Source organism: Ursus arctos, unplaced genomic scaffold (genome assembly GCF_023065955.2).
Source record: "Ursus arctos isolate Adak ecotype North America unplaced genomic scaffold, UrsArc2.0 scaffold_11, whole genome shotgun sequence".
In the NCBI taxonomy this organism is placed as follows: domain Eukaryota; kingdom Metazoa; phylum Chordata; class Mammalia; order Carnivora; family Ursidae; genus Ursus; species Ursus arctos.
In genome coordinates, this window is record NW_026622775.1 from 55,677,234 (window position 1) to 55,704,364 (window position 27,131).

General features: G+C 34.5%; 1 protein-coding gene across 13 annotated transcripts in view; it reads right to left on the reverse strand.

Moving 5' to 3' along the window:
- NEK1 (NIMA related kinase 1) overlaps positions 1 to 27,131 on the reverse strand; it is a 251,489-nt gene that overhangs the window by 134,863 nt on the left and 89,495 nt on the right. For 12 of the 13 annotated variants that reach the window (XM_048212192.2, XM_048212194.2, XM_044379262.3 and 9 more), the window contains one exon: positions 26,713 to 26,815. In XM_048212192.2, coding sequence (XP_048068149.2) covers positions 26,713 to 26,815 — 103 coding nt within the window. Of the gene's footprint in view, positions 1 to 21,881; positions 26,135 to 26,712; positions 26,816 to 27,131 lie in introns of those variants that run through there. The other variant, XM_044379260.3, reaches the window with a different exon arrangement.

The window sequence follows — 27,131 nt, forward strand, 5'->3', positions numbered from 1 at the left end:
TATATATACTGTCTGCAGCAGTGTTCATCAGTGTATTATAATGGTGGACGGGCAGTATACTATGATGGTTAAAAACATAGACTATGGAAAACTCCAAATTCTGTCAGTTCACACATTTGTCAATGTCACCTAACCATTGCTGACCTTCAGCAAAATTACTTAAACTTGCTGTAAGCTTGGGCATAACAACACCGCCTACTTTATGGGTATGCCAAAACAAAAAGTATTCTTATATGAATGTGCTCTGCCTGTCTCTTCTTGGATCCTGACCAAAGGCTACTGCCCCCTCATTTTCTTCCCCTCTTCAAAGGGATCTTGGCATTAGCTTATCAGTTCCTTGAGCTTTTGAGATATGAGTCAGAGAGTGGGAAGGTGAAGGAAAACAAGAAATAGGCAAGGCTGGGCAAAGATGTGAGGTGAACTATGAAAAGATGAATGGAAATATCTACAGTTACAAAAGAGTGGGTGGAGAAGAGAGTATCACTATAGACTGTATCTTCCTTTCATGGTATTTGAGAACTTTAAGTAGAAAAATCTGAGTTACTTTGAAGCAATTTTTTTAAACATTTTAGTTTGAAATACAGATTCACAGAAATGTAAAATGTAGAGTTTTCATGGACCCTTCATCCAGCCTCTCCCAATTTTATCATCTTGCATAACTATAGTACACTATCAAAGCCAGGAAACTTATTCCAGCAGTTATATAGGCACGTATTATGTACCTGTGTTAATGCAATTCTATCATACATATAACTTTATGTAACCACCACCATAATCAAGATACTCAATTGTACCATTACTATACACTTCACAGCCATATTCACTACTCCCATACCTAACACTCATCAACTACTAATATGTTCTCCATCTTTATATTTCACAAAATTTACATATTGGAATCATACAGTACGTAACCATTTGAGATGGACTGTTTTTTCTTCGTATTATTCCTTGCAGTCCACTCAAGGTATTGGATGCATAAATCAATGGTTTGTTCTATTTTACTGCTAAGTAATATGCCATGGTATAGATATACCATAATTTGTTCATTCATTCACTCACTGATGGACATTGGGTAGTTTCAACTTTTTGGCTATTAAGAGTTAAAGTTGCTAAGAACATTCATGTACAAGTTTCTCGGTGAAAACACATTTTCTTTACTCTGGGACAGAGGTGCAAGAATAGAATTACCTATGGTAAGTCCATTTTTAGTTTTAAAGGGGATTGTCAGACTATTTTGCAGAATGGCTGTATCACTTTACATTCTTACCAACAATGAATGATCCAGTTTCTCTACATCATCACCAGCATTTGGTTTTTATCACTTTTTAGTCACTTTGATAGGTGTGTAGTGATACATGAATGTGGTTTTAATTTGCAATCCCCACATAGCTAATGCTGTTACCTGCCATCTGTATATCCTCTTTGATGAAATGTTTAGTATGTCTTTTGCCCATTTTCTAATTGGATTCTCAATGTTTTTAATGTTGAGTTTCGGTGATTCTTCGTGTTCTAGATACAAGCCCTTTGCTGAATATGGAGTTTACAAACATTTTCTCCCCAAGTGTAATTTATATTTTCTTCCTCTTAACAAGATCTTTTGCAGAACAAAAGTTTTTAATTCTGATGAAGTCCAGTTTATAATATTTTCCTTTTATGGATTGTGCTTCTGACACCAAGTCTGAGAAAGTCTGAGGGCTGAAATTTTCTCCTTCTTCTAATAGTTTTACAATTTTATGTTTTTCCCTAGAGTGTATGATCTCTTTTAATTATTTTACAAGGTGTGAGGTTTAGGTCAAGGTTCATATTTTTGCCTATGAATGGAAGTCCAATTTCTCAAGCACGCATACTGAAAAGGCAATCCCTCCTCCACAAATTGCTTTTGCTTCTTTTTCAAGAATCAGTGGGGCATATTTTTATAGATCTATTTGTGGGTTTTCCATACTGGTCCATTAATCTATGTGTCTATCCCTTCACTAATACTATATTGTTTTGATTTCTATAGCTGTAAGTAAGCCTTAATATGAAGAAGAGTCATTCTTCCCACTTAATTCTTCAAAAATTGTTTTGACTATTTTAAGACCTTTCTCATTCCATATACATTTTAGAATAAGTTTGTCTATATCTATAAAAAATGTTCCTGAGATTTTACTAGGAATTGCACTAAACATAGATCAATTTAGGACAGCTTGCCATTTTTACTACATTGAGTCTTCCAATTCATGAACATGGTATGATTCTCCAAGTATTCAGATCTTCTTTGATTTCATCAACATTCTGTCATTTTAATTGCATAAATCCTGCATGTTTTAATTTTTTTCATTTTCTGAAAGCAATTGTAAATGGTATTGTATTTTTATACACTTGTTCATTGTCAATGTATAGAAATTCAGTCGATTTTTAAGTACTGAATCTTGTATCCTGTTAATTATAATGAACTCATTTTTTAGTTCTAGGAGAGTTTCTGTAGAGTTCTTGGGATTTTCTAAGCAAATAATCATGTCAACTGGAAATAGCAATCATTTTATTCCTTCCTTCTTTTCACCTCTGTATGCCTTTTATTTCTCTTTCTTGCCTTACTGCAGTAACGAGAACTTCCAGTACAATGTTGTGATTTGAGTGGTGAGAGCAAGCGTCCTTCCCTTTTTCCCAACTGTAGAGGGAGAGCATTTAGTCTCCTATCTGTACGAAGTTAGGTTTAAGGGTTTTTTTTTGTTGCTGTTGTTGTTTTTCGTAAATGCCTATTGTGAAGTTGAGGGTGTTCACTTTATTTCTAGTTTACTGACAGTTTTTGTCATGAACTTTGTTAAAAGATTTTCTGCATCAATTGATATATGATTTTTCTTCTTTAACCTATTGATATGGTGGATCACACTGATTTTCTAATATTGAAACATGATTTGCATTTCCAGACTAAATCCCACTTTGTCATGTTTGGATTAGAGTCACCAAAATTTTGTTACGGATTTTTGCGTCTAGGTTCATGAGATGTATTAGTCCGTACTTCTCTTTTTGATGCTTTGTCTAGCTTGGCTATCAGGGTAATACAGGCCACAAAATAAGTTGGGAAATACTCCTTCTATTTCCTAAAAGAGATTGTATCATTGTATCGAACTGAGGTTAATTCTTCTTTGAATGCTGGATAAAATTCTCCAATGAAACCAGGTTGGCCTGGAGATTTCTTTTTTTGATAGCTTTTATTTTTTTATAATAATTTTTTATTATATTATGTCACCATATAGTACATCCCTAGATTTTGATGTAAAGTTCCATGATTCATTACTTGCGTGTAACACCCAGTGCACCATGCAATACGTGCCCTCCTTACTACTCATCACCGGCCTATCCCATTCCCCCACCCCTCTGAAGCCCTCAGTTTGTTTCCCAGAGTCCATAGTCTCTCATGGTTCATTCCCCCTTCTGTTTACCCCCCCTTTCTTCTTCCCTTTCTTCTCCTACCAATCTTCCTACTTCTTATGTTCCATAAATGAGTGAAACCGTATGATAATTGTCTTTCTCTGCTTGACTTATTTCGCTTAGCATTATCTCCTCCAGTCCTGTCCATGTTGCTGCAAATGTTGTGAAATCATTCTTTTTGATGGTTGAGTAATATTCCATTGTATATATGGACCACATCTTCTTAATCCAGTCATCTGTTGAAGGGCATCTCGGCTCCTTCCACGATTTAGCTATTGTGGACAATGCTGCTATGAACATGGGGTGCATATGGACCTTCTCTTCACTATGTATCTTTGGGGTAAATACCCAGTAGTGCAATGAAGACATACAAATGGCTAACAGACACATGCAAAAATGTTCAAAATCATTGATAGCTTTTAAATCACAAATTCAATTTTTAAAAGTTACAGGGCTACTTAAGATATCTATTCCAATTTGGTAATTTGTAGTTTTCAGCCTTGGTCTATTTCTTCTAAGTTGTTGAATTTATGAGTGTCAAGGTGCTTGTTATTATCCTTTTACTCACTACAAGATCTGTAGTAATAACCCTTGTTTTATTCCTGATATTGGTGATTTATGTCATCTTTGTTTTTACTGTTGTCAATCTAGAGATTATCAATTTCATTCAATTTCTAAGAACAAGCTTTGTGTTTCATTAAATTTCTCAATAGTTTTCCCATTTTCAATCTCATTGATTTCTACTTTTAATGATTTCCTCCATTCTAATTGCTTCCAGTCTATTTTGCTCTTCTTTTTCCAGCATCTTGAGGTAGAAACTTAAGAGTGATAATTTGAGGCCTTTCTTCTTTCTAATATAAGCATCTAATGCTATAAATTTCCTTCAGAGCAGTGTTTTAGCTGCATCTCACAAATTTTAATATGTTGTGTGTCTATTTTCATTCAGTTCTATGTATTTTTAAGTTTCCCTTTAGATTTCCTATTTGACCCCATCTTAGTTATGTTTTAATTTTCAGTTGTTTGTAGATTTTCCTGTCATCTTTCTATTACAGATTTCTAGTTTGGTTCCATGATGTTCAAAGATTATACTCTGTGTAATTCTGATTCTTCTGAATTCCCTCATGTATTCCATATGATCCAGCATATAGTCTGTCTTCGTGAATGTCTCATTACACGTTAACTCATTTCCACTTGAAAAAAAATGTATTGTGCTATTGTTGGGTAGAATGCTCTGCAAGTGTAAATTAGAACTTGGTAGGTTGTGATGGTGCTTAGCTACTCTGTATCATTGCTAATTTCTGGCTAGCAGTTCTATCAATCACTGAGAAGTGAGGTGTTCAAGTTTCAAACTATACTTGTGCATTTAATTTGTCCTTTCGGCTGTTTCCACTTTATATATTTTGAAGCTCCACTGTTTGGTGTATACCCATTTAGGATTGCAATAACTTCTTATAGGAATGATTCTATTGTTATATAATGTCTCTGTCTCTTTATCCTTAGCAATTTTATTTGCTCTGTTAACAACAGATTCTTTTAGTTTACTTTGAGTTCTTTATTTCTGCTTCATTCTTGAAGGACAGTTTCCTTAGATAAAAGATTCACGATTGACAGTTCTTTTCCTTTAGCACTTGAAAAATGCTGTCATTTCCTTCTTTACTCCATGGTTTCAGATGAGGGATCTGATGTCATTCAAATTGGTGCTGCTTTATAGGTAATATGTCATTTCTGTCTCAACATTTAAAGATTTGTTTTGTCTTTTACTTTCAGAAATTTAATAATATTGCTTGGTGAGGATTTGTTTATCCTAGTTGGGGGTTGGCTCAGCTTCTTACATCTGTAGGTTTATGTCCCTTGCCAAATGCAGAAAGTTTTCAGCTATTATTTCTTCAAATAGTTTTCTCAGTCCCACACTCTTTCTCTTGTCCTTTGGGTTCCAATGATAGAAATGTTAAATTTTGGGGCACCTGGGTGGCTCAGTCGTTAAGTGTCTGCCTTTGGCTCAGGGCGTGATCCCGGCATTCTGGGATCAAATGCGGCATCGGGCTCCTCTGCTGGAAGCCTGCTTCTTCCTCTCCCACTCCCTCTGCTTGTGTCCCTCTCTCGCTGGCTGTCTCTCTGTCAAGTAAATGAATAAAATCTTTTTTTAAAAAAAAGGAGTGAATGTATTTTTTTAAAAATGTTAAATTTCTTCTTATTGTTCTACAGATCCTTAAGACTGAAAAATTTTCTTCTGTCATTTCCATTCTAGCACTGAATCTCTCCAGTGAATTTTAAATTTTGGTTATTATATTTTCTAATTATATAATTTCCATTTGGTTATTTTTTATAACTTCTATTTCTTCACTGAGATTTTCCTTTTTTTATTCATTCAAAAGAGTTTTAATTGCTTATTTGAAGCAGCTTTAAAATCTTTGTCAGATAATTCCAATATGTAATTCACCTCGATAATAGTGGCAGCACTGTGGCCTTACTCGTTCAGGTTGTGGTTTTCCTGCTTCTTGGTATGACAAGTGATTTTTTATTACTTGAAAATTCTTAATACCTTCAATTTTAGCAGGAGTAGCTCCATTTAGGACTAGCATTTAGGTTCTGGCCTACTTTTGTGGGCTTTAGCTCTGATGACAGTTTGCTTTCCTGAACCCTTGTAATATTATTCTAATCTGCTTCATTGTTCTGGTGCTGATGGTGCTCCTGCTCAGTCTCTCCTGGTGCTATCTTGTGAGGATGAAAGTTGCCTCCCTGAGCCACCTCCTGTTACTGGAAGATCTTCTGAGAACAGGAGGCAGATGACACTTGGTCTAGGTCTTCTTATGTTGCTAGGTGGAGGGCAAAGAGGTACAAAGGCCTTGTGACTGCTACTCTGTTGTGGATAGATGGAATCACCTGCTAGTGCCCTACATGTTGAGTGGAACTGGGATTGTCCAAGGCTTTGTTGCCACTGATGGCTCAAACTGCCCTCCAAGTCACCTGCCCATGCTCTAGTTGTGAAATGAGGTTGGGGCAGCTTGAGGCTTCACTGTTGTCCACAGCTTACAACAGGATCCTGCTGTGGCAGATCCTGAGATTTCTCTTTCCCAGTAATTCGGCAAGTGAGAACAGGCTTTCGGTTTTTGTTTCTGCTTTTTTTTTTTAATTAATGGTGGATCTGGGAGGCAAGCATGGCCAACACCGAGCCCACAATATATGGAAGACAAAAAGAAACACCAGGGAACCACATTGCTATTTCTTAAGTCCTGAGGTCTCTAGTTAGTTCATCTTCTTTCCAGCATATAGAATCCCACTATAGTTGTATGTTAATTCATTTCCAGAGTATTTAATTCTATCTAGAAGGGAGAAGCAGGGAAAAGAGGGTTTATGTCATCTTGTTCTGGAACTGTGCTTAAGTTACTTTTTAGTAGCTGGGTTTTTGTAATGCAGTATACTCTATGACAGGACCAGTATTATTGAGGTTTGACAGTTACATGGGACTGTTGTAAAGTCTTAAAGAGATTGTTATGGGTTGAACTATGTTCTTCTAAAATCCATATGTTGAAGTCCTAACCCCTAGTACCTAAGAATTTGAACTTACTTGGAAATAAATCTTTATCAAGTTAAAATGATATCATTAGAGTGGGTTCTAGTACAATACAACTGACGTCCTTATAAAAAGGGGAAATTTGGAGCAGACTCACATACAGGGAGAACACTATGTGAAATGCAGGCAGATATCAAGATAATGATTCTAACGTCCAGGGATGCTAAAGACTGCCAGTCAACCACCAGAAGATAGGAAAGAGGCACGGATGATTCTATCTCACAGCCCTCAGAAGGAAGCTACCCTGTAGACATGTTGATCTTGGACTTTTACCCTCCAGAACTGTGAGATAATAAATTTATGTTGCTTAAGCCACTTGGTTTGTGGTATTTTGTTATAACATCCCTAGAAGACTAATACAGAGATGATATATATAAAATACTTAATATTAATGCCTGGCATACTAAGTTTTCAGTAAACAACTGCTGTTATTATTGTTGGTTTAACTGTCTATCTATTGCTTATCTTACATTCTCTTGCTGGCATAAAACCTAATATACTACAGCTAATAAATGTTTGTGTGATATTAAATAAATGAGTGAAAGAATGAATGAAATGTTTAACACTTACCTGTACATTTTTAAGGCATTTTTCCATTAGTGTAAGTAAATACAGAATGATTTAAGATGAGTTAATAAGAAAGTAACATTTCTCAAGGGAAATAATCCAGAAGTTTTTCTAAGTTACTCAATGGAAGAATGCTAATAATAAAGAAAAATTCTTGCACATGTGTACCAAGAAACATGTACAAGAATGTTCAAAGCAGAACTCAAACCCAACTAAATAAATACCTAATGTCAGGAGAATTAATAATTGTGGTATATGCACACAACAGAGTATTATACAACTACACTCAACTACATGAATGAATTTTTTAGAAAAATAATGTTGAATGAAAAAAAGTCCCAGTCTATACACAGTATAATTTTTAGAATGCTCACAAATAAAAACAGAAATCTACATTGTGTAGGTACATATACATAACTGGAAAAAAAGTATTTTTAAAAATCCACAGTAATGATAAATTCAAAATTCAGGATAATGGTCACCCCTGGGAGAAGGCAGAAAAAAAGGCTAGGACAGTGGATTGCAAACTACAGTTAACAAGCTAAATCCAGTCTCCACTATTTTTGTATGGTCCATAAGCTAAGAATGTCTTTTCACGTTTTTAAATGGTGAAAAAAATGAAGAGAATATTTCATGACCACATATAAGTTATAAGAATTTCAAATTTCAGTGTTCATAAATAAAGTTTTGTTGGAACTCAGCCACACTCATTCATTTACAGTGTCTACGGTTACTTTTGTGCCACAATGCAGTTTGCAGTTTGCAGACCTTATGGCTAATAAAGCTTAAAATATTTATTATCTGGCCCTTTATAGAAAAATACTTGCCAATCCCTAGATTAGAGAGCAGTATATAGACTGAACTTATTAGTGCTTTACCCTCCTGCATATATTATTTTGTTTAATAATTTACACATGTTACATATATTCTTTTCTTTGTACCAAACATTTTATTTTAGAAGGATAAGAGAATACTTTTTAGAGAATTGAAAAAAATGTTTCAATAAAGAACTTAGTACTGAAGAACTAACTTGCTATTATGATACTTTTTAACAAGAATCAGCAAACTATAATACCCAGATCACATCTAGCTTGCTGCCTGTTTTTGTAAATACAATTTTTCTAGAACACAGCCATACCCATTTGTTTTGTAGGACACAATATGGACTGCAAAGCCTGAAATATTTACTACTTGCCTTTTTACAGAAAACGTTTGTCTACACCTGCTCTACAAAATTATCATGTCTACAAGTTTTACTTAAATTAAAGCAAATACTAATATGAGATTTAAAAAGGAACAAAGAGCATAGTAAAATATCTAAAAGCATAATCTCCAAAGTCACGAAACTGGACTTACACCCTGCCTCTGCACACTATGTAATCTTAGGCAGAGTACTAAGGACTCTGAGCTGGTTTCAAAACCTGTTAACTTTGGAACAATAATTCCTATCACAAAGAATTATTGTCAGGATTTGACTGTGAGTTACTTTACTTTTTATTCATACTGTTTAGAAGAAAGCAAACCATTTGGCTGAAGTCTTATTAGTTTCCCTGACCTTTGAAGATTTCATTTTTCATTTTTTGAAAATTTCAGTGACCCAAACAGGGAAAATTTTGAATTCATATACAAGCATATAAAATTATTTTGAAATCCACATTTTCTTTAAGTCTCTAAAAATTATTTATGTTCCAAATGCTTATAAGTCAGGGACTTTAATTTCATTCTGCCACAAAAGCAATGTTATAATTCATTATGATTTCCCAAAGCACTTAATAAAACATACTGAGCAAATAATTTACAGCAGTTTTCTAATTCTAAAGGATTAATTTTTAAGACTCTTAAAAATCTTAACTTTGTTTATTTATAATGTGATTTGTAAAAGTATTAGAAAACACATATTAGGTTTGAGACCTGCATGTGTCACAACCTCTTTAAAACTACTTCTCTTCATCAGCAAAATGGAGATTTTATGAGTGATTATAAGAATAAACCACAGGAGAAATGTATATACATTTTCCAACTGTACAAATGATGACTATTAATATTTATCAATAAATAATGCTGCCTTAAATCACTGATGCTTTTTTCTTGAAGAGTCAGAGTTTTTATAAATATTCATTAGTGTACTATGCTCTAGGTACAGCTATATAAAGATTTAACTAGTTACAACGTTACTTGAGAAATAAATAGAGTCACAGCTCCAAATGACCACTATAAAATTAGTTCCCAGGTATTATTCCATCCCCATTTAACACCAGTTTCTATTCACATTCATCGCATCAAGGTCTCTGTTGGTCAATTTCTCCCTGACTGCTGGATGTTATACAAAATGAATGACAACGGAAACTGCAAATCTTGCCAAAGATGAAGGATTTCACAAAGACGATGACAGTAATATTGTACAATTGTTCAAATCAGATGCAAAATCATCTATACCTATGACAGGATAAATTAAGTGAATAAAAGAAAACTGCAAAGAATTATAATGTTGGTTCCTCAAAATATTTTGGTTATTAAAAAACTAAGAAATGGTCTTTAGAAAACTGCCAAAGTCTCAGCCATTTTTAGAAAATGGTTCTCTTTCATATCATAGTTATAAAAGTACATGAAAATCATGAAGTGAAGGGTGTACCATCTTCCAATTCTAATATGAATATTTTTAACATTTTAACATCTCTGAAATGGGGTACATCTTATAGTCAATGGCATCTTATACTCTGTTATAATCTCATCAACTGTTGGCCAGAAATCAGTTATAACATAAATGTTATGCCTGAGTGATGTCTAAATTTTGTTAGTTTCTCTTTCTTGGTGTCATAACTGGACAACTGTAACCCCTTAAAGTTTTGATATAAGAAATCACTTATGGGCTTGTTCAAAAGGAAACATGACCCCTGCTAGTTGTTGAAAACCTTCCATTGATTCCTTTTAATAAGAACAAGAAAATGCTAGCAACCAAATTTGCAGACTAGTGTTAACTCCTTCAGAAAAACTCCAAGAGACAAAACTGGAGTACTCTTGTAAGAAATGTTGAAATCTCAATGCACGTGGAGTCATAGAGGATAATATTATTTGAGAAAACATGAACATCAACAACCCTAATTCAAAAAAGAAATGACAGGATGCCTGGGTGGCTCAGACAGTTAAGCGTCTGCCTTCGGCTCAAGTCATCAAGTCCCACATCGGGCTCCTTGCTCATCGGAGCCTGCTTCTCCCTCTGCCTGCTGCTTCCCTTGCTTGTGCTTTCTGTCTCATACATAAGTGAATAACTAAAATCTTTAAATAAATAAATAAATAAATAAATAAATAAATAAATAAATAAATAAAATAAAGACTGGAAAGTCAAATTATAAATGTGAAGTAGATTTAGGAATGAGTATCTTTATCAGTTAATTTCACTCATATTTTCCTTTTTATGTATTCACAAGAATGATACAATTAGAAAAAAATCTAAAAGTTATTTCAGTAAGCATAAAATAAAGTTAAGCAATAAAAAGTATTGCATCAGTTAAGCTGGCAACACTTTTTCTCTTTTAAAATGTAAAATAACAGTATGCCTTACAGTTCTATCTTGGATTTGATAAAACACATACTGTACTTCATTATATAATTCTATCAGAAAAATTACAATCCTCCCTAAATTACTTTCAAATTAATATAGACTTAAATATAACCAAAATTCTGATAAAAATATAAGATAAAATAATTTTTATTTTTTACAGAAAAACAAATTTTTATTATTTCTCAAGATGGAATAGATAAAACAAAAGCCATGTGATTAAACATCACACAGATATAGGAGTATTTCTTCACATGCCTCCTGAATGTATTTCCAGGCTCTTTCTATTTATTTATTTATTGTTTCAAGTTTTTATTTAAATTCTAGTTAGTTAACATATAGTATAATACTGGTTTCAGGAGTAGAATTTAGTGATTCATCACTTACATATAATACCCAAAACAAAATAATTTTTAAATTGTATTTTTCAAGGTAAAATCCCAACCAAACCTTTTTTTCATTCTTTACTACAAAATGTGGATCTCTATTCTATTTAGACTTACTTTAAGTGATCTTTTTCCAATATCAACAATGCTGGGCTAAGGAGAGTCTTCCTACGTGACACAGGGTTGAGTGACAGCACATAACACTATGAATGAGTGTTCCCACAGATTTCTGATTGTTTTTTCAAGGTAGACTCTGAAGTACTCCTTGAGATGTCTACCATACTCCTCTCCTACTCTCTCCTCCCTAAGCTTCGCTATTAGAGCTGATAAACTCTTTCTTATGGTGACAATACAATGTCTATACTCTGAAGTTCCGAGGAAGATAAATGAAGGCCAAAAATATCAGAAAGCTTTTTGTAAGCTTTATAACACACTGTACATAATAATGGTAATTATTGCTATAGTTAATCATCTTCCCCCTCACAGCAGGAAACCAATTTACTCTTCCCCACTGAATCTCTCCGACATCCTCTGCAATAATCCCCAAGCTAACAAGGCAACAGAAAGGTACCATGAACTCTCTCTCCGAGAAGATAAGGGAGATAGGACTTCTGGTAAAAAATTCCTCTGGTATTGCTGAAGTTTAAGAAGTGAAGAAAGTAAGAGAGAGAGGAAAATCAAGAGCAGTAAGAAAGCCAAAGGATGGAAGCTTTCAGCTAAGCTAAAGAGATTTTTTGTTCGTGTGTTTGTTTTAAAGATTTTATTTATTTATTTGACAGAGATTGAGAGAGCAAGAGAGGGACACAAGCAGGGGGAACGGGAGAGGGAGAAGCAGGCTTCCCGCTGAGCAAGGAGCCTGATGCGGGGCTCGATCCCAGGGTTCTGGGATCATGATCTGAGCCGAAGGCTGACTGAGCTGCCCAGGCGCCCCTAAGCTAAAGAGGTTTTAATTTACCCTTCAGGCAATAAAGAACCACTGAATAACTTAAAGCAAATGAGCAATGCATTCAAATTTGCTTTGGAAAGATCACTGTGGCAGCTCAAGTAAAAAATGCACTAGAAAGATACAATCTTAGGGCGCCCGGGTGGCTCAGTCAGTTGAGCGTCTGCCTTTGGCTCAGGCAATGATATCAGGGTCCTAGGATCAACCCCAGTGTTGGGCTCCCTGCTCAGTGGGGGGCCTGCTTGTCCCTCTCTCTCTGCTGCTCCTCCTGCTCATGCTCTCTCTCTCAAATGAATAAAATCTTCAAAGAAAGAAAGAAAAGAAAAAAGAAGGAAGAAAGAAAGAAGGATCCAAGATTAGAAGTAAAGAGATGAAAAGAGTAGCAGAGAAAATTCTCAGAATTTCAACTAGGGCAGAAATAATAAAAATAAATAAATTAAATGAAGGAAAGAAGGGAAAGAAAGAAAAGAAAAGAAAAGAAAAGAAAAGAAAAGAAAAGAAGGAAGAAAGAAAAAAAGGAGACAAGATAATTAGAAGGTAGAACACATGTGATTTAGTCACTGATTGGATATGAGTTGGGTGGACCATTGACAAGAGAGAAGATTCTGAAAGATCACTTTAATTCCCAGTAACTCAAACCAAAACCTCAAAGTCAAGCCGTCTTTAATAGTGATTCTTACAGTAAGATGGGTAATACAGCAAAGGCAGTAGGTGTGAAAATAATTAAATGCATTTAGTTATTAAAATAATAAGAATGAGGTATCACAAAGCTCCAGTTCTGGGTAGGATGAAATAAGCATATGCTACCACTCCTCTCCCACTGAATGGAATTATAAAATCTGGACAGAACATTTGAGGACTCTGAAAAGTAAATAGCAGCAGGCAAATTAGAGAACACCAAAACTCAAAGTATCACCATCAAGTACATGGTGAGTGTGTAATTTATTTTTTAAACTATGGTATCTTCTGGCCGAAACCTAACGTGGTCAAAAACCTGGAATTGAGCACTCTGGTGATGACAGGTAAAAACAAACAAACAAACGTCCAGTTCTGGCTTACTGAACAGAGGGAACTCTTTGGAAAACTTAAGGAGAAAGGAGGAAATCTCCCCCACACTTTTTTTTTTTCTCTCTCCTTTTTAACTTTCTCTTTTGCTGTAGCCCCCAGGAAAACTCACTGCTATGGCGGCAGCTGAGACAGCAACAGGCAGCTTACAGGAAGCAAAACTCTGAGGGAGGGAAACTTTTGTCTGTGACACTTCACCACCACTTCTTGGCTAAAGAGGTGATGAAATCCTAGATCCTAGGCTTTTATCTGAAAGACTGAAAAGTGGAGCCCCAGGGAATGGAAAAGCATCAAGTCATTGACAGAATGGGAGGAGCTCAGGAAAATGACCTGAGTTGTTTATAAAGTCCTGGGCTTACTGATAACCTGTGTATGTATGGATATAATCCTGTTCTGCATACCAAAGACTTTGAAAATAGAGCTAACAGCTAGACTTCTACCCAGATCTCAGACAAACCACACCGCAGGACAGATCTGAAGGGCACTATAAGACTTTGAGAAAATAAGTGTAAACTAGAACTACAGCACACGACAGAAAAGTAGGAACTTGTGGCCTGGGCCTGAGAGGTCAATTGTCTGCTAAAACAAATATAATCAACAATCTCTGTATGATTTAAACAAAATCCAGAGTAATACTGTAATATTCCAAATGTTCGGGATACAATCCAAAATTAGCATATGAAGAACCACAAAAATCTCAATTTACTTGGGAAATACAATAAGCAGATTATAATTAGATGACACAGATGATTACTTGACAAAACCTTTTTTCAAAATTTTTATTTAAATTCTAGTTACTTAATATATAGTGTAATATTGGTTTCAGGAGTAGAATTTAGTGATTCATCACGTACATATAACACCCAGTGCTCATCATATGACAAAAATTTTAAAGAAACTATATAAAAGTGCTTGAGAAATATCATGAATAGTGGTGAAAAGGTTAAAATAGAAAGTTTTAGCAAAGAAAAAAAAAAGATATAAAGGAAACCAAATGGAAACACAAGAAATGAAACATACAATTGCCAAAATAAAAAACACCCACTTGATGGGTCAAATAAGCAGAGTGACAATGAAAGGGGCAAGAGTAAGAAAACCTGAAATCAGAATAGAAATTATCCAAACTGAGTAATAGAAAAGAAACTGGAAAAAACTGAACAGAGCTTCACAAACCAGTGGAACAAGAACAAAGATCTAACATTCATATCATCGGAGACCCAGAGAAGAAGAGAAAGAATACAGTGCTAAAAAAAAAAAATACCTGAAGAAGTAATGGCTCAAAAATGACATAAGGCATAAATCTACAGGTTCAAGAAACTTAGCAAACTACCAACAGAATAAACCTAAAGAAGTCCATGCCAAAGACAGTGCTGAAACCAAAGAGAAGCAAAAAAAAAAAAAAAAAAAAAAAAAAAATCTTAAAGCATCCAGAGAAAAGCAGACATTATTTATAGGAAAAAATAATTTGAGTAGGTGAGGATTTCTCATTAAAAACTACGTAGGACAGAAAGAAGTGAAGTAACATGTTTTCAGTGTTAAAAGAAATGAGCTATCAACCCCAAAATACTACATCAGAAATAAGAGGATTTGTAGCTAGCAGGCCTGATCTAAAAGAACTGCTAAAGGAATTTCTACAGACAGAAACGATTTAAGAAAACCTGGAACATTAGGAATGAAAGGATAGCAAGAGAAATGGTAAGTATTTGTGTAAATGTAACAAAGTATTCCTGTCTTTTTGAGTTCTGAAATACACTTAAAGTTGCAAGCAAGTATTACAACATTGCTTGGTGGGGATTTAAATGTATGTAAATGTAATATATAAGACAACTATAGCATAAGAGAGGGTAAAGATGGTGGAAAGATTTCTACATTCCAACTGAAGAAGTAAAACCATGTTTATTATGAAAAAAAAGTATGTTTTTAATCCCCTTAGCAACCACTAAAAAAATATATGAAAGACATAGCCAAAAACAGAAGAGATTCATTGAAATGGAGTAACAAAAAGTGTTCAAATAACCAACAGTCAGCAAGAAATTGGAAGGAGAAATAAAAAGAACATAAAAATAATAAAAGGTTATGCAAAAACCTAAACATATGAATAATTACATTAAATGCCACTAAATGTAATAATATAATTCTATTACATTAAACACGCTGATTAAAAAAAAGGAATTGTTAGAATGGATTTAAAAAACCCCCACATACCAATTATAGATCCAGTACAAAAAATTCACCAAATCAATCATTACAGGTAGATTAAAAGGATAGCACTAGATATACCATGCAAACATTAATCAAAAGAAACTAGAATGATCATATTAATATCAAAGAAAGTAGACTTCAGAGCAAAAATAATTAACAAGAATGTGGCACATGGACTCTAAGGTAGCTTCCATAAGCCTTGCCTCCTGTGGCAGACACCCTATGTAATCCCCACCCTCTGAGTGAGGGGAGAATTTGTGATTAGCTTCCAACCAATAAAATATGGATGGCTAAGGTAATAGGATGTCAGTCCTGTAACTGTTACATTATATATCATCGTCTTGCTAGCATAGTCCCTCCATAGACTATTCTGGCTCAATGAAGTAAGCAGACATGCTGGAGAAGTCCATGTGGCAAGCAACTTCAGAATGTTTCTAGAATTGAGGGAGAAGTCCAGCCAACAGCCAGCAAGTAGCTGGGGCCCTCATTCATTAAGCCACAGGGAAATGAACTGCCTTAAAAACATGAATGACCTTGAAAGTGAATCCCTCCTCAACTGGGCCTCCAAGTAAGAATGCAGGCCAGCTGACCTTGATTGCAGCCAAGTGAGACCCTTAAATGAAGGATCTAGCTAAACTGTATACAGACTTCTAACTCACAGAAATTATGAGATAATAAATGTGTGTTGCTAAAAGCCACCAAGTTGTGGTAATTTGTTAATTCTACAAAAGAAAACTAACACAAGGAATAAAAAGAGATTACATTTTGACAAAAAGGCCAATTCACCAAAAAAAGCCCAACAAATACTAAAAATATATATTCTTAAAAAGCTGGAGGAAGGGTGGGGAGGAGGGAGAAAAAACTGACAGAACTCAAAGGAGAAACAAATTCGCAATTATATCTGAAGACTCCAACACACCCTACTGCAGTATAAAACAGAACATAGACAGAATTTCAGCACAGATTAAGAAATACTAAAAACACAACCAACTAACTGAATCTAATTGAAACTTGTATAACATTCTACCTGACAGAAGAATACACATTATTTTCAACTGCATGTGGAACATTCATGAAGACAGATCATATTTAGATCAAAATACAAATCCTAACAAATGTAAAACTACTGAATGAAATCCTACAGAGTATGTTCTCTGACCATAATGAAATAAAACTAGGAAACAGTAACTAAAAATAACAGGAAAATGTCCAAATACTTGGAAATTAAACAACACACTTCTAAGTAATCCATGGGCCAAAGAGGATGTTTCAAAGGAAATTAGAATTAGAACTGAATGAAAATGGAAATACAACACAGCAAAATTTGTTGATACAACTAAAGCAGTGCTCAGAGGGAAATTTTACAGCATACAATACCCTTAGAGAAAAAGGGTATTTTTGACCTTAAAAGATGAGAAAAGAACAAAATAAAGAGAAAATCAAACAGAAGGAAAACACTGTGAATGTCCTTAGCGCCACTGAATTGTATAAGACAGTAAATTGTTATGTGTATCTTACCCTAATAAAAACATGTTTTCATGGATCACAGACTTAAAGGTAAAAAGTCAAACTATAAAAGTTTTAAAAGAAAAAATAAGAACACTGTTGTTACTGTCTGATAGGCAAAGAGTTCTCAGACATGACATCAAAATATGATCCATAAAAACAAAAAAATGACAACTTAGACTTCATCAAAGCTAATAACTTTGCTCTGCAAAGTATAAAGAGAATGATAAACTAACCTACAAACGAGGAGAAAATAATGGCAAATCACTTATCCGATAAAAGACTTGTATCCAGAAAATAACTCTCAAAGCAACATAAGAAAACAACACACAATGAACCTCTTCTCTAAAGAGGTTTTAAAGATGACAAATAAGCTCATGAAAAATTATTCAACGTCACTCTCATTTACAGAAATGCAAATTAAACCACAATGAGATACCTCTATACATGGACTAGATGGCTAAAATAAAAAATATTCACAATATCAAATGCTGATGAGAATGAGGATGCGGAACAAGTAGAACTTTTACTTACTGCTGATAAGAATGCAAAACTGTACAAGTATTTTAGAAGATGGTTTGACATATTTTTAAATCAAGTCAAATATACACTCATCCTATGATCCAGCAAGCCCACTCCTGGATATTTACCCTAGAGAAATAAAAACTTATACAAAAACTTGTAAATGATTGATCAAAGCAGCACTACTCATAATTACCAAAACCTGGAAACAACCCAAATGTCCCTCAATGGGTGAATGGATAAACAAACTGTAGCACGTCCATATAATGCAATACTACACACCAACAAAAAAGATAAAGCTACTGATATATGCAACAACTTCGTAAAACATCATTAAAATAAATGAAGGAAGCCAACTGCCAAAGTTTAGATACTATTATATGTATGTATACACATATATACAAGGTAAGACATTCTTGAAAAGACAATACTAGAGTAATGGCGAATAGTCAGTGGTTGCCAGGGTGAGGGAGAGTATGACTGTACTGAGATAACACAAGAGAGGTTTTGGGGTGACAAAACTGTTCTGTATCCTGACTGTGGTGGCGAGTACATGAATTTATACATATGTTAAAATTCAAAGAACTGGAGAAGAAAAATAAAGTTAATCTTACTGTATGATAATTTTAAAAATAAAAGAAATTTTTAAAAATGAGGTGCCAGCATGGTGCACTGGGTGTTATACACAAGTAATGAATCATGGAACTTTACATCAAAAACTAGGGATGTACTGTATGGTGACTAACATAATATAATAAAAAATTATTATTAAAAAAAAATGAGGTGCCAGTGCAACACCTAGGAAATGATGTCCAGAAGGCAGCTAGCCAGAAGTCGAGAGGAGTCTGAATAACTGATACAGATATTGAAGTCATCAGTCCCTGATCGAAAAATATGTGGGAACACCCTAAGATATTATTTATAGTGCGAAAATAACCAAGGAGAGAACGCCAGAGAATATCAGCATTTAAAGACTGAGAAGAAGAATCCTGTAGAAGCTATTTAGAAATAATAATCAGAGAAGTAAAAGATAAAGAGAATATGGTATCACAGAAGGCAAGGAAGAAATGCTGAAGTAGTCATGAGATCAAACATCACAGAATGGTCAAGTTTCAATATGATTATGTCATAATAAGCTGTGTACATGGATGGAAAATTGAATAGTATATAAACAATAACAGACAACAGGTGCTTCTTTCATTTGAAATGCCTGGCTATGAAGACGAGGAAGGAGACAGGATGATGACTACATAGGAATGTGAGAAATACAAATGTATTTGTAGGCTAGGGAGGGTACCAGTAAAGAAGGAAAAGTTCAGAAAAGAGAGTCTGAAATAACTGATGGAATAAGGAAGGCCCTTAAGTAAACAGATAAAAGTGTGGGCTCTAAAGTCAGACTACAGAAATTTATTTATTTTTTAATATTTTATTTACTTATTTGAGGGAGAGAGAGAAAGGGAGAGAGAGAGAGAGGGTGAGTGAGCACACAAGCATGGGGAGGGGCAGAGGGAGAAGCAGACTCCCCGCTGAGCAAGGGGGGAGCCCAACACAGGGCTCGATCCCAGGACCCTAAGATCATGACCTGAGCCAAAGGCAGATGCCCAACTGAGCCACCCAGGTGCCCCCAGACTACAGAAATTTAAATACTTATTCTATCATTTAGTAGCTGTAAAGCTTGAACTAGTTAATTTCTTTATGCCTCAGTAGGATATAAAATGAGAATGTAACACAATCTACTTCAGAGAACTGTTGTGAGATTAGAAGTAACTAAGAACTTAGAACAACACCTAGTGTATAGTAAGTACCCAAAAAATGATATGTTAACAATTTTTAGTAGTATAACTATCAAAATAGGATGGGATGGGAGAGATTACTTTTGAATACAGGAAGTTCCATCCTTCTCTGAGACTAGAGAAAACAAAGGAACATTTGGTACAATTACAAATATGTAACTTTAGGCGCAGAAAAATGGGAGGAAGTGTGGGACTTGAAAGTCCAATTTTCTCTGTGAAATAATGACAAAATAATGATTATCTTCATAAAGCGGTAAGGGGCAAAATTATTGAAGAAAATTTCCACTGTGGAAAATGAGAGAGGGTACTGACCATGAAGATATAAAAGGATTGCTAGCAGGACTGACAGCTTGACTGAAACCAGAGACCAAAAATTGATCTGACATTAATCATCAAAACTTTAATTTCCTTCAGCAATGTTCAGAAGCTTGAATATAAAAATAGTCACTAGCTAAAAGTTACACGTAATAAGGAGGGATATGCCAATTCAAAAAGAAGGGCTCCCTAAGAAGGACAGGCTAACCAATTATACAGGTATGCATATAAGTTTGTGAACTTAATTTTCACATTACTCCAACAAGTTTAAAGGCATCTCTTTTGGAAACTATACAAATGTCCATCAATTGAGGAATAAACAAATTGTCATACATCCATACAATGGAATATGACTCTAATATGGAATAAAAAAGAACAAACTACTGATATACATCAACCTCAAAAAACTATATACTATATAATTGATAAATTAACTTTTACTTTTTAAAAATTTTTATTTATTTATTTTAAGCAATCTCTATACCCAACATGGGACTTGAACTCATGATCTCAAGATCAAGGGTATATGCTCTTCCACTGAGCCAGTCAGGTGCCCCCTACATAAGACTTCTAAAAAGACAAAACTATAGTGACAGGAAGCACATCAGTGGTTTCCTACAGTTGGTGGCAGATTGACTGCAAAGGGACACCAAAAGACCCCCCCCCCCAGTTTTATTGAGATATAACTAGCACATAAGATTGTACTAATTTAAGGTGTACAACATAATGACCTGATATATGTATATATGAAAAAATAATGATCACAAGAAGTTTGGCTAAAAAAAAAATCATCTTATATAGTTGCAAATTTTGTTTTTCTTATTGTGAGATGAGAAAACTTAAGTGATGATGGGATAGTGATATACCATGATTATGGCAGTGGTTACATGACTACTTTGTCCATCCTCATTATGATATACACTTAAGAGTCGTGACTTTCATTGTATTTAAATTGCATCTATTAATAAAACCAATTTTTTAAAAAGTTCTTGTTTGAAGACCTGGGTAGAATGTTGTCCTATCAAGCGTGCTGATAAAGACAGCACTTAAAAGGAGCTCCTTCACCTAGCCTAGTCTACTGTCCATAGATGTCTGTAAAATTACAGGCAAAGGGAGTGTGATAGGTAGAGTTTTAAAAGCTCCAAGGTTTCTTGTTACCCTTACTGCTCCACCAGGCTTACAAATGCTACATAATTCCCAGCACTTTATATATGATGGATTTCATCTATACGATTAGGTGATGTTAAATGGGATGACTGGCATTAAAATAGAGACATTATCCAGTGGGCCTAACCAATCACATGAGCCATTTATTGGTTTACATATTTATTCATTGACAGAAGATATTTGCGAGCTACTTCTTTTTTTTTAAAACTGAAGTATAGTTGATATACAATATTATATTAGTTTCAGGTGTACAAGAGTGATTCACCATCTATTTACATTACAAAATGATCCTACAGTAAGTCTAGTTATCATCTGTCACCATACATACTTACTACAACATAACTGACTATAAACCCTATACTATCCTTTTCATCCCCATCATATTTATTTTACAACTGGAAGTTTGTACCACTTAATCCCCTTCACCTATTTTGTCCATCCCCTCACCCTTTGCCCTCCTGGCAATCTCCAATTTGTTCTCTGTATTTGTGAGTCTATTCCTACTTTGCTTTTTAGATTCCATAAATAAGTGAAGTCATACAGTTTATTGTCTTCCCCTGACTTATTTCACTTGGCATAACATCGTCTAGGTCTATCCATGCTGTCATATGTTAAGATTTCATTCTTTTTCACGGCTGAGTAGTATTCCTGTGTGTGCGTGCACATACGTGTGTGTGTGTGTCTACATACAATATCTTCTTTATTCATTCATCTATCAGTGGACACTTAGGTTGCTTCCATGTCTTGGCTATTGTAAATAATGCTGCAATAAACATAGGGGTGCATATATCTTTTCGAATTAGTATCTTTGTTTATTTTGGGTAAATAACCAGAAATGGAGTTGATGAGTCAGCTGATATTTCTATTTTTAATTTTATGAGGAACTTCCATACTATTTTCCACAGTGGCAGTACCAATTTACATTACCACTCAGAGCACAAGGGGTCTCTTTCCTCTATATCCTCACCACCACTTGCTCTTTCTTATTTTGATACTAGCCATTTCGACAGATGTGAAGTGATATTACATGAGCTCTTCAAAAATCAGAGTTTTCTCCAGCTGGGTGTAGAAGTGGCAGTCAGGAATCTGAAGCATGGAAGGGTTTTGATGCACAAGAAGTTATCTGTTGCTGAGATGAAGGGGGGCCACATGGCAAAGATCTGACAGTGGTCTCTTAGAATTGAGATTGACCCCTGGTCAAAAGCTAGTCAGACAATGAAGACCTCAACCCTATAACAGTAAGAAAAAGAATCCTACCAACATTCTAAGCAGTGAAGAAGATCTTGCCCTACTTGAGCCTCAGGTAAGGACACAGATGGCTGACACCATGATTTTAGCTTGATGAGACCAGAGGATCCAGTTAAAACATGTCAGATTCTTGACGCACAGAAACTGTAATAAATTTGTGTTGCTTTAAGCCACTAAGTTTATGGTAATTTGTTACACAGCAAAGAAAACTAATACAGAGAGCAAATTTTAAATAGTATCTCTATCTCATCATAAAAAAGTTCTAATTTCAAACTTAAAATCTGTGAGGCCTTCCCCACAGTTAATTTCAGCTCTCACATCTATTCACTGCCTCACATTACTAGTGTATATACGCTTATTCAATATTAAGATAATAAATTACTCTAGAGACAAACTATATCTGAGTAGGCTTTAATTCAGTAACATTTAATTAATTAACCCACTACCCCCAAAATGTTTAACAAACTGCCTTGTTTTTAAATTAGCAGATGGAAAAAACTTAATATATGATGCAATACCCAAATATAAAATAGAAAAACAGAAATTCTTCACTCTTACCCCCATCTTTCTAAGGTAAAGTTTTATGTATACATTTAGTCATCTAGGGAATGAAGAAATTCTATATAGTTTAACAAAATGAATCTTGGAAGGTCATATAAAAACCAGTCAAAATGCACTGCTGATCTCTAAGCATTTTTTAAGTTTTTTAAAAAATGATAACAAAATAAAAATACAAAATTCTGTCTGTAAGAAGGCAACATGACACTATAGCTTCCCTTCTTGCAAAATCCTAGAAGAAAGTTGTTTTAAGTGAATATATACCAGCACTCAAAAACAAGCAAAACTCTTGGTAGTCCCAAGTACAGAAGGAATCCAGAGATAAAGAAAAGTACACGAAATCAGTTTTAAGTGAGAGACTTCACTAGCAAAAGCATGTCAGAAAGGATACTACCACAGAAGGTGTGAGCAACATGAAGCATGCTCTTAGACTTGTTGGAAGCTAAGAACATGAGAAGGTCTAGGAGCAGACAACAGTGGTTGGAGTAAGACAGTTACTTCCATTGCATTACTCATCTCCATAAGCCAGAAAGCAGTCTGTTACCTTCAGATAGGAGTGATCAGAGAGGGCATAGTGGTAAAAGACAGGCTAATCCTCTGAATGACTGGCTATAATAAAGAAGAATGAGACTCTCCTTAGCCCAGAAAATAAATTGTTGAGATATTTGCCTGGCAGATTATCAGTACACATCCCATCTATTCTGTACTCTCCTGAAAACTGTGCAGGGGACAGGTCAGTAGCACTCTCCCATCTCACCAGGAGGCCATTCAAACAAAGGTAATGAGCAATAAAATAGCCACTCCCAAATACGAATACTGTCAAGAACACCAAGCATTTGATGAACGCCAACACTGTGAAATAGAGAACTCAAAAATGGAGGAAACCAATAATAGCACACTAAAAACAAGATTTTGCAATAACTGTAGTATTATCAGAGAAATGAGAATATGATTAAGGAGATTTAGGGGAAAACCAATTACAATTCATGGATAAGAAAACACAAGTTTCTTTTTTTTTTTAAAGGTTTTATTTATTTGACAGAGAGAGAGAGACAGCCAGCTAGAGAGAGAACACAAACAGGGCGAGTGGGAGTGGGAGAGGAAGAAGCAGCCTCCCAGCAGAGGAGCCCGATGTGGGGCTCTATCCCGGAACTCTGGGATCACGCCCTGAGCCAAAGGCAGACGCTTAATGACTGAGCCACCCAGGCGCCCCAGAAAACACAAGTTTTTAAATGAAAAGAAGAAACTCCTTAGGTGGGCTGAACTGTAGAGTAGACAAAACTTAAGAATATATTAGTAAGCTAAAAACCAGGCCTAGGAATATTTCTAAAATACAGCAGTAAGAAAGAAAGGGATAAAAAGGATGAGAAAGGGATAAAAAGGGTGAAACAGAAGTACAGAGAAAAGGACATTCGATGAAAGTTGCAATCTATCCATCTAACAGGAATTCTCTTAAGGAGAAAAAGGAGAAGAAGCAGTATTTGAAGCAATGGGGCCAAATTAGTCCTAGACTTAGGGCTGTTCTGGATCTGCCTAGCAGATCTTAAAAGCAAACCTTGAAAAACTCAAAACTATTTCCTAGTAACTTAACTGCATCCCAGAATAAAGCCCAACATATTTAAATATGAAAAAAATCCAAGATTTTTTTAAATTTTAAAATTTTTATTTTTTTTTAATTTTTAAAAGATTTTTATTTATTTATTTGACAGAGAAACAGAGAGCACAAGTAGGCAGAGAGGCAGGCAGGAGGAGGAGAAGCAGGCTCCTAGCTGATCAGAGAGCCCGATATGGGGCTCGATCCCAGTACCCTGGGATCATGACCTGAGCCAAAGGCAGATGCTTACTGAGCCACCCAGGTGCCCCCGAAAAAAATCCAAGATTTTTATACACACACACAATGCCTGGCATCCAATCACAAATTACCAGGTATGTGAAGCAGGAAAAGACCCCAATGAGGAGAAAAATCAATCAGAAATGACAAAGATAATGGAATTATTAGGTCAGGTCATTAATACAGCTATTATATTCAAATTCAAGAATGTAGAGAAAAGCATAAGCATTATAAAGAGAGACATGAAAAGTATAAAAATGACCCAAATAAACTTTAGGAAATAAAAAATACAAGATGAAAAAGTTGTCTGAGATGAAAAAAAATACAATGTCTGCATGGGATTAATAGATTAGACAAAGCAAAAGACTAGATTAATGAACCTGAAGATACAGAAATAAAAGTCACCCAAAATGAAAAGTAGAAAAAAGAGTGAAAAAAAATGAACAGACCCTCAATGAGCTGTTGAAAGAGCATCACATGGTCTAGTTGGATGGGTAACTGAGAGTCTCAGAATCAAAAAGAGAGAACAGAAAAATATTTTTGAATAAATAGATGAACTTTTTCCAAACTTGATGAAAATTTTAAATCCACAGATCCAAGAAACTCCATGAATCCCAACAAAATAAACATGAAGAAAACTACACCAAGCTACACTATAATCAAATTGCTTCCAGTGATAAAATGTTAAAAGTCAGTAGAGAAAAAAAGACATATTACCTATACAGGAAAAAGATAAGAATGACAGTGAACTTCTCGTCAAAAATAGACATGCCAGAAGATAACTGGAAAAACATCTTTAAAGTACTGAAAGAAAAAAATCTCAACCTATAATATTATACTCACCAAACATATTTTTCAAAAAAGAAGGCAAAATAATTTTTCAGACATACAAATGCTAAGCATTTTCACCAACTGACCCCCACTACAACTTATCATTTAAAGTATGAGGACAAAATAAAGGCAATTCCCAACATATCTTGGGAAGTTTCTGTCCAAAAGAATTGCCAAAGGATATTCTCCATCATAAAGAAAAATAAAGAGTGGGCAGAATAGTATAATGTAATGAAAAGGAAAGAAATATATAAATATTGACAAGTCTAATAATTGTTTTAAAATATTTTAAATTAAAATCCTTAACTAAAATTCCAGACGCTATTAACTTTGGAGATATGGGGTAAGAGAAAACACAGGAGGTTCTCTTCTATCTACAGGAAGGATACAAATACAGATTAATTCCAAAATTAGGAAAACAAATTCATGTGTTAAAGGGTAACCATTAAAAAATCTAAGTATCTTTCAATGACATTATTTCCAAAAAAAATATCCTAAATTGCAATAATTACATTAACTCATAAAGATACCACTTATAAACTTACAGTAGTTATAAATGTAATCAAAATACACTACCATATAATTGATCTATTTTCTATGTTAGCAGGATGCTTCATGGTGTGGTGAGCTGACAGAAACAATCAGTTGTTCTGTGGACAAAAGGTCAAAAGGCATTTGTGCACCTCTACAAGTCAAAACTATTAGGTTTTAACTACTAAAATGATTATCTAAAAACTGTTAATATTTTCTTGGATACATGACTTAATTAAGTTAGCTGGCATAATGGAGGTTTTAACATACTTTTGCTTCTAATGTGCTTTTGAGACGATACATAGTTACACTTATATTTATCAAAATGTTTCCCATTTTTCTTTTAAAATTCTTTGCTACTTAAAAGTGTTTAAAACCAAAAGCACGTATGAAAAAACAAACCTAGCAATGTGAAAACTCACTTGTTTTAATATAAACATCTAGGTTGCTATATCTATTTCTCTTTTTAAAGGAAGAATACAACTATGAACCTACTCCTAATTAACCAAACCATCAACAGAATTTCACCTTGGTATAAAACATATGGCAGAAGAAAGGTTTAGGCATATCAAACTTTATACTCTGTAAAGTTTAGAGTAAATGTTTTTAGAGATTTAGAATTCATTTATACCTACCTTGTTCCAAACCTTCACTTTGAATATTAATATATTCGAAATCTCAAAAAAAAAAATCATACCATATGTCCTTCGGCTCGAGCTTTATTTTGCCGTGCTTCCCGTTTTCGCTGTAGGAACTCTTCCACTTGTTTAGTTCTTTCCACAGCTAGCTGCCCCTTTTGTCTGAGTAATTTGGACAAACAGCATAGTCAGAAATTCTGAACATTATTTCAAAAGTTCAAAATTAGACTGATTCTAAATGTTTTCTTTGTTGGGGAATATGACATAAAACCTTTCCCTGTAAGGAAGAAAAAGCTACATATATTACTATCTACTACCTAAATCACATCTTTACTATTCTAAATAAAAGTAAAATCTATACTACTACTCCAAATCTTATCAAGAAGGTTTCTCTCACATTTATTTAATCTAGTCTACTTACACATAAAATTATGTTGGACTATATTTAATTATAGAAGAATCTCAACAGTTTTCAAGT